Source organism: Trachymyrmex septentrionalis, unplaced genomic scaffold (assembly GCF_001594115.1).
Source record: "Trachymyrmex septentrionalis isolate Tsep2-gDNA-1 unplaced genomic scaffold, Tsep1.0 scaffold78, whole genome shotgun sequence".
NCBI lineage: Eukaryota > Metazoa > Arthropoda > Insecta > Hymenoptera > Formicidae > Trachymyrmex > Trachymyrmex septentrionalis.
The window spans coordinates 62,091-72,929 of record NW_017305967.1 but is presented as its reverse complement, the minus strand read 5'-3'; the positions used below and the strand labels follow the sequence as shown (position 1 = coordinate 72,929).

General features: G+C 34.3%; 2 protein-coding genes across 2 annotated transcripts in view; one reads left to right on the top strand and one right to left on the bottom strand.

The window, feature by feature from the left end:
- Window positions 1–3,319: 3,319 nt before the first annotated feature.
- Window positions 3,320–6,924, bottom strand: LOC108754261 (solute carrier family 25 member 44). Its single transcript, XM_018496459.1, has 5 exons — window positions 6,686–6,924; window positions 5,167–5,470; window positions 4,254–4,561; window positions 3,985–4,171; window positions 3,320–3,845 (listed from the first exon to the last, which is right to left on the bottom strand). Exons 2-5 carry the CDS (start codon window positions 5,339–5,341, stop codon window positions 3,526–3,528), a joined length of 990 nt encoding a protein of 329 aa, XP_018351961.1. The 5' UTR covers window positions 5,342–5,470; window positions 6,686–6,924; the 3' UTR covers window positions 3,320–3,525.
- A 1,493-nt stretch (window positions 6,925–8,417) lies between these two features.
- LOC108754173 overlaps window positions 8,418–10,839 on the top strand; it is a 34,732-nt gene continuing 32,310 nt past the window's right edge. Inside the window, exon 1 of the mRNA XM_018496294.1 lies at window positions 8,418–8,471. Within this exon, the coding sequence (XP_018351796.1) occupies window positions 8,418–8,471 (54 nt within the window). The remainder of the gene's footprint in view (window positions 8,472–10,839) is intronic.

The window sequence follows — 10,839 nt, the reverse complement described above, 5'->3', positions numbered from 1 at the left end:
TTTTAGTAATTAAAAAGTCTTCTTTTCTATTTTAATTGTGATTTTGATAATTTCTTCCTCAAATCACTTTTTTGAATTTTGATAATTTTAACGATTTTTTTATGAAGTTATAATTCACTTTTGATAGTTAATAAGATAATGCTTACTTAACTCATTTTCATGTAGTTTTCATAACTTAAATTTTAATAACGTAAAAATCACGTTTTTTTTTAGTTATGTCATTGAAATAAAAATGATGTAAAGACGTCTTAAAAATATTGTAATATCTCAAGTTTTAATTTTTTAGTCTTGATTTTAACACTTACTTCTTACGTTTTGATTAATTTGACGATTATTGCGTATATATACGACGGTTAATATATGTATGGTAATTGAATAAGTATAAGCAGAATCGCGAGATCGATTTTGACGATATTGATATTTGACGGTCACGTGAAAGCTGGACGTGTATGTAACATCGCGCAATTATAAGTTTCGCATCGCCTGCATAGCTAGCGAACGAAGGCCGTTTCGCTTGGATTCGATTGATCGCCGACGGGCGTTACCTCGTCTCTGGAATAATTCATGTATCCCTGAGTGTGAGAGCACACCAACGACGCCGACATAGAAAATCACCAGCGTCGATCTGGCGCCTAGTCATCGAAGAGATGTCAGATCGATCTATTCCGCGATGCATACCAATCGATGTATCCGTTCACGTAGTAACTCGAACGCGCCGCCGGCCTTTGTCTACTCTGTATGCTCGCTCAATCTTGATCCCTGCCCGATTTGCATGTCAGGCGGATTAATTTCGAAGCGATACGCTAATTTGCTTGCATTGCGCTCATGTCGCACCGAGGAATGAGGAGTTTCAGTCTTCCATGGGTAATAATCGTAGCTGTCTATGTGCAGGTAATACTTAGGGATATGAGCGGATACTATCTTAAGACAGGAAACACGCAGTCATCGCGCACGATTTAATATAGTCAATAAAATTTATTCATATTCTCATGGAGTTCTTGGGAATTTTCAATTTTACTATATATATATATATATATATATATACACAATATAAATTGAAATATTAAACAGTCATATTTCTTATATCTTTGTAGGATTGATATTTTAGTGAACCTGTATAATCCGCTTGATTCAGGTATTACGTTCTATCCGTATTTTCAAGACGGCCGTATATATGTAGACACATTTGCATGCCTATATTTGACTAGGATCATCTGCAGGTCTGTTTTTTTTTTTATTTCTGTACTAGACTACACTAGAACTCTCTTTCTCGCTTTGGCCAAATATCAAACATAATATATATCTATCTCACTTTAAATTCCAAAAGTGTACATCAGTTCAGCCACAGACCTTATATCGTAATATTATGAACGGACACGCGTCTAAGATACAGGCTGTCTTTAAAGTATGTATAGGACATATTTGTATCACAGTAACATATCTAATACATGTTACGAAGTTTGTACTCCATCTGACACGTGATGCGTATAAAATGCGCTTATTACATTTACAAATACTTGCCTAGTTACCGTCATTCGGAACTATCGTTTTATATGTACCAAAGTATACATAGTAGTTATGTACATAGAGAAAAACATAGTAACGGAAAACTATAAAGGCGGCAACTATACAAATTCGATATGTACAATAAATGTATATGTATGAATGAATATTTTATTTTTAATTGAGAAAAACAGTCCTTCCAACGAGAATGGACTAAATGAATTAAAATTTTTTTCTATCCGAATGCGTAATTTAAATAGCGAATACTTTTTTTTTTAATTTAATCAGATTCAATTGAATTCAATTAGAATTTATTTGAATGCAATTGGATTGAAAAACTGCATTTCCTATTTAAAATTTTGAATTGAACAGTATTCACAATGCATAGAAAAAGCTAATATTATTTTTAGATTGAAAGGTATAGAGATGTGCTCCATAAAATGCAATTTCTATAAATGCATAAAAATGCATTCAGGATTGAAAAGCATTAATTTTAACATTTGTGAATCAATATTTCTGAAAATTCGAATCAATTTCAATCCATTCTCGTTTGCTGGGTTAGGAACTAGCTTATTCAGCCCATCTATAATTTCCTATTTGAATCTTAGATTGCATCAACGTTACTTTAATTTTAAGCGAGGCTTAAAACTCTTTCCCTTTCAGTTTCCCTTTCTATCGGCTTTAAAAAAAAAAGAGATTTTTAAGTCTTGCTTAAAGTCAATTCCCTTACGAAAAAATATACCAAACTAGGCGTTAGCGGTTCGAAATGACACTTATAAATTGAGTGTTAACTTCCAAATAAACCTCCATCTTGAGGATTAACACTTAATTTGAATGATATTTCGGACCGCCAATGTCTAGTTCAGTGTATTTTTTCGTAAGAGAAAGTAAGTTGGTGCAATCGAGCCTCAATCATTCTCTTTTTACGTCTAACACACATTCTGAAGTATATGTAGGACTCTAGGACATCTCAGATACATCTTTTGAACTCAAAATCTTTTAAGCTCTTCGTACATTTCACAATAGCCTTAATTATAAATCCATAAATCCGAGTTCGATCCCATTCGCGCCTCACATGCGCAAAAAAATTATTTAAAAAAGAGTTTACTGCTCCATCTGTGTGATAAGTTAGAAAGTTTAAAGACTATTGTGAAATGTACGATTGCTGATAGTCCGAGCACCGAGTCACTCAGCTCGAATAAATATATATTTTTAAATTGCGAAACTATAAAATAATTTATTCAGCTTCTCGCGTGATATTAATTCTACATATAAAACTTGTATATTTGTCACCTTTAAGTTACCACTACTACGTCTCTTCTTTTGAGTGTATGTAAAGTCTACATGATTACGTGACATATCAAATTGCGATGTACGATTTACGAAAAATTACGCAAAATAGCTGATGACGCTGCGATTATAATATTTCTTTTTTGTTCGTGTGTAACAAAAGATAGCTTTAATCACACTTTTAAAATCTACTCAGCACACGAGAATGGATTAAAATGGATTGAAATTTTTTTCTATCCAAATGCGCGCGCACGCGTATTTTAAATAGCGAATACTTTTTTGAATTTAATTGGATTCAATTGGATATAATTCAAAATTTTGAATTGAACAGTATTCACAGTGCAGAAAAAGCATATTATTTTCAAATTGAAAAGCATAGAGATATGCTTCATGCAATTCCTATAAATGAATAAAAATGCATTCAGGATTGAAAAGCATTCATTTTAACATTCGTGAATCAATATTTCTGAAAATCCGAATCCATTTCAATCCATTCTCGTTTGCTGGATATTATTAATAGCACTTCTAGAAGAAAATTAATTTAGTTAGCTTCTTTGGAAGAAGCTATAGAAATATTTTTTCATTATTGATGATGTATCGATTAAATTATGACGGTCCTTTCCTTGAAAAGTGATACACATTAAAAGGTGCGTTGAGGTCGAAAAAAATCACGGATGAAACCCATGCACGACTCTATCCACGGAAAATTAATTGTGTTAGTACCTGTGAAGCTCACCATCGAACATAACTCTTGTATTCTTCGGTTATGCTCACTCTCTTGATAGTTTCATAACCTAGAATTATCGAAAAACTAAAGCAGGCAGATTGAACGAGCCTCGCAGAGAGTCCTTTACTAAACATATGCAGTCCTTCCTCGATCCACAGTATCCTAAATGCACTAAGCATACTGTCTAATCGTTGCACTTGCAATCTCGCTCTCACAATGTCCAAGGGATTCGTAATGATCGTGGTCGTAAAACCACCCAATGTGCCCGCAATCGCCTGTATACACAAGTGCGAGAACCAGTTTGGAAGTAGCTTTATAAGCTCATCTGCCAAAAAGGGGATATAAAAGACATTATTCTTTTTTTATTTAATGGCTACGAAGCAGGATTGATGATGATCGGAAAAATCATGGACTTTATTCAAAAAATTTTTCCAACCCTGTTACGAAGTACAAAGTACAATTACCTTGATAAACCGTATACAATCCCCACCAAAGGGCGCTATTAGGTACATACGCACACAAAGATGCCATGTACCCTCGATAGAAGCCACGATAACCATCTCTCTGATAAATCAATCTTATTATTTCCGCGGAGATTTGCGCGCGAGTCTTTCCAGATTCAAGGGTCAGGCCTAAGGGATTCATTCCCATCTATAAGAAACATTTGGCATTAGTATCTCAAAGGAATCGTTGTTGAAGGTCTAGTGAATTTAGTAGAAACTTCCTGACTCACTTTATCTACATACACCCTGCCGTGCTTGGTGTTATTTATGCCGAGAACCATTAGATGCTGACTGAGAACATCGAAAGGAACGACTATCGTTTGCCCAACTAAACTGGCAGCACCGCCAGCAATCAACGCTTTGACTTTGGAGTCAACGCGTCCAAGGGGTGTATCTTGTCCAAGCAAGTGACGTACTCCTTCATAGGTTGATACATAAAATACACCAGAGACAATTTGAATGGAACTTATCCAGAAGCCTCGATAAAGGCCTGAGAAGCCTTCGACTTTATAAATTTTTCTATATGCATCTATCATACCTACGGAATAAAAGATATTGCATGAGAATTCGAAGGAAGATTATTTACTCTGTAAAGTTGATTTATATAGAAATTAATTTACTTAATTTGCGATTAATTTAAGATATTATTATTTCAGCTTTAGTGATTTATGATTGTGTTTCAAACCAGATAGTAATCAACGTGCAGTTTATTTAATTTATCAAAACACGTGTTTAAAATTTACATAGAAATACTATTAGCCACTAAGTTTCAGCTTCAATCGTACAAAGCGCTTTTTACCCAGTTAACACTAACAGTAACATAAAATCAATGTTATAATTTTACTCTCGACAAGTAACTATTGTATTATGTATGTGCAATATTATGTGTTATATTTATATTGTTAACTTACGGTTAACTCTTAACCGAGATTAAATTTATTTCTTATCTCTTTCCAATTCTAGAATTAGAAAGAGACAATGAATAAGTTGAACCTCGATTAAGAGTTAATCTTGATTTGTGGAACTGGGCCTTAGTGTGAAATCATAATATTGATGTCATGCTAGATGATGTTTACTGGGTTGCTTATTTGTATTATTCACATTTTAGTCTAGTTTAATTTATTATTGTTTAATTTATGTTACCATTGTACATGTGATTTTGTCTTTGCACTTGTAGGTGAGTCTTGATCACTGTCAGGGGATACAGGCAACACCTGACCGAGAACGAGGACAGCATGCTGAGCGGGAAGAATTTCGTCTTGTCCATCATGTCCCACTCGATGGTGCGGATGAACGGTGTTGCCTCTACTGCAGACATCTCTCGAATATGGACAGTTATTGTAGCTTGTAGCGATAGACTGATCAAACAGAAAGACTCGCCCAAGATTTGGCCTAACTTGATGCCGCATATCTCATCGGTGTATTATGAGCATTAATGTCCAAAATCCTGTAAGTTCACAAATTTGTAATTACTAATAATTTAGGCAAAGTCAGAATTGGGAGTATAATTAATGTGACGAGACATTCTATCTTTGTGAAGTGATGTTTCGCCGTCAAAATATATCAAAATATGAGAGAGAATAATTGTATTTTTTTATTTTTTTAAATAATTATATTTATCATTTTCATTTATATATTCATATATTTTTATTATATTCTCCCCCATATTTTCCCCTGTTTTTTATAGTTGAAGTAGTGTACATTTCTTGCACTAAAATACCTATTTTTTTTTTTAGAACTCTTTGAATTGATGCAATAAATTAACGTGAAACAAATGTAAGTTTACTGCATTATTATACATGAGTTCACACACAAAAAGTTCATCATTAAAGAACGTAAAATTAAATAGTATATGTTTGAAATTTGACGAAAGCGAGAAGAATAAAGTTCTTATGCAGTCAAGTACACAGTAAAAAAACTTATGAAATATCAGAAAGAATCAGAAAGTTGACTTGTTAGAGGATCTTTAAGGTTAGCTTAACCTCGAAAGAATACTTCTTGAACTATATATTCACATAAATTTATATAATATATGTATACTGCATAAATGAATTTTAACACAGTAGATAAAAGATGTCTTTGTGTCATTATTTCGAAATACATCTTCAACAGGTTGTGCTATGTCATCATAATTGCAAAATGTCAAAAGCATTATTTCGGAGCCGATCGATTTGACAATAAAAATCATAATTTTCGCAAGGAATTTAATCGGATTTAATGAATTGTTTCGTAAAACAATGAGATTAACAGAAATTTTCAGAGATTAGAAGAAATTCGGCAGCATTCAAGGCATGACAATTAAGAATAAAATATAATATTTCACAACACTGGAGCAATCCGTTACTCCGAAATTCTCTTCGTTCCAAAGTCCAATTCATACATGAGTATGTCTGTATTACTTTCCTATCACAATTATGAGATAGTTATAAGAAATTTGTTAAGCAATCTTTTTGAATTCTTGTCAATAGCGGTGCGTGTAAAAATGTTCATATCTAACAAATTGGAGCAATTAGAAATAAGTAAATTAGTTGTTACTGTCGATTAATTAGTTGTTTGTTGATATTAACATATTATTCTAACATAATTTAAAAGTATCAACATTATTATTGATGATGCAATTACACAGGAAAGTGTAAGTCGTTCACAAAAATCGTTTACTTACAATGATGTAATGTGCTATCCGAAAATGATTTACTCCGAAATCTTTTCAATGTTCGCCTCTGTACTGTCAAGAGGAAAATTTAGATGTTCACAAAATAGTCGACATGGTCAGTCGTTTTATTGCGTATTACGCACGCGTTTAGTGTATTTCTTGAGGTAAATTCATTTTCATTCACAATATTTCGCGACTACGAAATTATATCAAGTTAGTAAAATCTACGAAAAATGATGGACCATCCACTCGGCAAGGTTGTTTTGTTGCGCACGCGCTCGGTACTCTTCTGTATTTCTTCTCGGTAGTGACATCTTAACGAAAATCCTAGATGTTACGTGATGTTATTTATCTATGGATGATAAAGCGATAGCATCTATTATCATCAATAAAGATCTTAATCACTAATTCACTACACGATGAAAAATGAAAACATTTCTTTCCTCAACGAAATCTCGAAGCAATGACTTCTCCGCGAACAATAAAACGAATGTCCCCTTTGAGCAAAGAATTTAATAGTAATAAAAAGTCAAAAAGGTTTCAGACAGCACAGATCATTCCAGGAATATTGTAATAACATTACAGATATTGCAGCGATGTTACTGCAAATTTCTATACTGAATAGAATAGTTTAATTTTTATTTAATTTGTGATTTTTTTATTTAATTTTGAAATTATATTCATTTAATTGATAAATTCAATTTTTGTCATCGTAGAAATAAATCGATGAATAAATATTATATTGTTTATATATATCTTGCTTTTAGTTACAGTTCTGCAACTTATCGAATGAATTTGAATGAAACAAAGAAGATTATGGCTATTATTTTTATATATTGTAATTATTTACATACATTTTTTCCATACAGCACCAGAAGCTTGCAGAAACATTGCAATATTGCTGGAACGATCTGTGTCATATAGGTTAATTAATTGACACAAAATCTATCTCAACGCAGATTTAATCATTTTTACTAAGAATCGCTTTAAATCTTCAAAGATTTTCTAAAATCGTAATGTATACAATTTCGAAAGAGAGGTTTTTATCACCCATGCAGTGCTTTATTCGAGAGACATCCTAGGAACGTTCTGAGGATGTTCATAGGATATAGAGACGTCTTCAGGCCGTTTTTAGGACGTTCTTTAACAATCTGTGCTGCATATGAGCAGCTACCTTATTCAATCCGAGTAGCTGGAACGCTCACGTTGGCCCAGGCTGATTGAAAGTTATATTGAAAACGTATCTCTATTCGCGCGCGCGAATATCTCGATGGCGATCGAATCGAATTTGCTCGAAGCTCGAGCCGAGAGAGCCCGTGGTCCTCTCTCGCGTGGAGGTTCGTAGCATCATCCCTTCGTTGATCATCGAGCTGGTATGTCGCCAATGAGTTTCAGGCTCCGCCCAGCACCCGGTTAGGTAGTGGCCGGCAAGGAGGCGAAATACGCGCAGGACTGAGTGCTACGTCACATTGGGGGCGTACACCGGAGCTCGGAGACAACCCCCGGCCGTGAGGGTGGCTCACCCCTCTGTTCGCGCCGAGATCAAATCACCCGATTCAGTGCTATCTTCGATCTTCGCGTTGTAACACCGGGCGACGATTGAACTCGCGTCGCGCGAATTTTGCGATCGCGCGTTTTTTTTTTTGCAATTCCGAATTGGTGATCCTGTTTGTCTACAGTGAGAAATTTTCGACTCGATAACGATTGATCGGGAGACGAAACGACGAATTGCGAAGTTATGATGAATCTTGCCGATCAGGAGGTGCCTGCCGCGACGACAGAATTGGCGGGCTTAGTAAGTAACTGAAAATTTATTTGTTACTTGTTATTGAAAGATAGAATTGAATTTCTAAAGACTTTGTGATCTTTATATTAATCGAAAAAAAGAAGTTTTTTTTTTTAATTAGTGATCAGTATCTCATAGGAAATCAAGCAAATTTTCTAATATTTGATTAATTCGTATTAGATTTATAAGAATCTTGTTGATAATATACAAATTGACGTGTTCATGTTCTTTATCGTGTTTATGTAATTGATAAAGAAACGATGATTTTTTTATTTAAGAATTAGTATCTTCTCGAAAAGTCAAATAAATTTGTAACATTTGATTGATTCATATTGAATTCTCATTAATAACGCGTACTTAACGTGTTTATTATATCCTTTATTAATTGATAAAAACGATTTATTATTTGAAAATTAACATTTAAAAAAAGTCAGTGAATTTGTAATATTTGATTTGTACTAATCTGTAAAAGTCTCGTAAATAATATATACACAATTAATTTATTACAATCTTTATTAATTGATTTATTAATTGATAAAAATGATATTTTATAATTTAAGGATCTCAGAAAATCAAATGAATTTAATATTTGATTGATTTAATCTTGTTGTGCATGAAGAGATAAATAAGCTGATAACTTAAATAGATGATATTGGATTCGCAAATAAGTTTGTTCGGTTTTGTTAACTGAAAATTGTACATACAATATTTTCGTTAAAATTGAACGAAATTTAAATTAAATAAAAGTTTTTAATGCTTGAAATCTTTATTTTAAAAGGTGGCTATTTTTTGAGTTTATGTGAATTTAATAATTTTTACATATTATATAAAGAACTACGAGCTGAAATAAAATGAACAATTTTTTTCTCACTTTGAGGATCTATTACGTGCTCAAAAAAATTTGCAAAATTTTTTTACGATCTGACGTGAAAGCTTGAAATTTTTCCTCAAAATTCGTCTTTAAAAAATGTTTCTATGATTTTTGTTACCGAGTTACTCTCGCAGATTACATAAAAAAGCATTCTGCTGCATGACTTTGATTGCTTATAACTTCGGTAAAGATCATCGTACCGCAATTAAAAAAACAGATTCTTAAACTTTGCTCTAGATGGTATAGTTGCCAACTTTAAAAAAAGAATAGAATAAAATTGTTTCATTCCATTCTCAAAAAACTCAACGAACTTATTTGCCAATTCAATTGTTTACATGAAAAATCTTTCTTTTTATAAATCAAACAGAAATATCGCATTTAAAGATAAAAGCTTTATCTTCATCATATTATGTACACATTTTTGTTTATTTTTATTCAGATTGGTAATAGAAAAATTACGAGACCCTATCTGAGAAAAAAAAAGGAGTGTAAATGATAATCTTTATTCGTCAATTTATTTCTAGGCGATAAAATTTATTTTTCATTACAACATAACATTAATCGCAATTACCTCACTAGATAAGAATAGAATAGTTAAAAAATTAAAAGAAATCATTTCATGTTTGACTACACAGAAATAAAAAAAACGAAAAGATACAGAGAGGCTAAATCACAATCGATTATATTTATTCGAGTTGCAACAAATAAATCCGGCTGCTTTTCTCCACTTTCCTTTGGCGTTTCTACTTAGCGTTACGTTAATAGCCGTCCAAGAAGGTGCAGCGTCAAAACGTTGCCGGTCACGAAGGTGTTTAAGACCCATTAAACACCGCCGTATTAAGAGCCGCTCCGTTTGATACGGATATCCGACTTCCTCGGGGCCGACACAATAGAGTTCTCGGCGAGTGGCACGAGGTCCAGGGTCATCGCGCGTACAATGCGGCCACTCGAGAGATGATCGCTCGGTCGGGTGGCGAATTGCCGCGGCACGCGCCTCCACGCTCCGATGGCTCGTCCCACGGGTGCCACCCCTTTTGTGTCCTCTAAACACGTAATTGTCGCCGGTACTCCTCGCGTGCATGCGTGCGTACGTGCGTACGTGCCACCACCGTGACGACACGATGCGCGCGGGACCCGCGGGTGGTCAATGGATATGGGGACACGGGAGAGGGGATGACTTGGCGAGTACTTGATTTATGTTTGTTGACTCTAAAAATCGGCCGATTCCCACACACGCGGTTCCTGCCTCACCGTCGGGTCGGCACGACGCCGGGCGCCGTTTAATTGACTGCCGCAAGAGATAGCATATGTCGCCACTCGAGTTTCCCATGATTAGGGGTGGCCTCCTCGGGAACGGGGCGTGTGCGGAATTACCCGTGCTCGCTTGTTTATTTGCTGATTGTTTAACTGTTTCATTTCGTTCTTCTCGATGAGCTTGGTATCAACCCTCCGAAGTTGTCGTCGAAGTCTCTGTAACACGATTACTGATCTGCGAGGTAATTCATT

Coding starts and splice junctions, on each gene's coding strand:
- LOC108754261 (XM_018496459.1), bottom strand. CDS start 5,341: ATGTCTGCAGTAGAGGCAACACCGTTCATCCGCACCATCGAGTGGGAC. Junction 4,562..5,166: donor ACAAAATCACATGTACAATG/GTAACATAAATT, acceptor TTTATTCCGTAG/GTATGATAGATGCATATAGA. Junction 4,172..4,253: donor GCAGGGTGTATGTAGATAAA/GTGAGTCAGGAA, acceptor TGTTTCTTATAG/ATGGGAATGAATCCCTTAGG.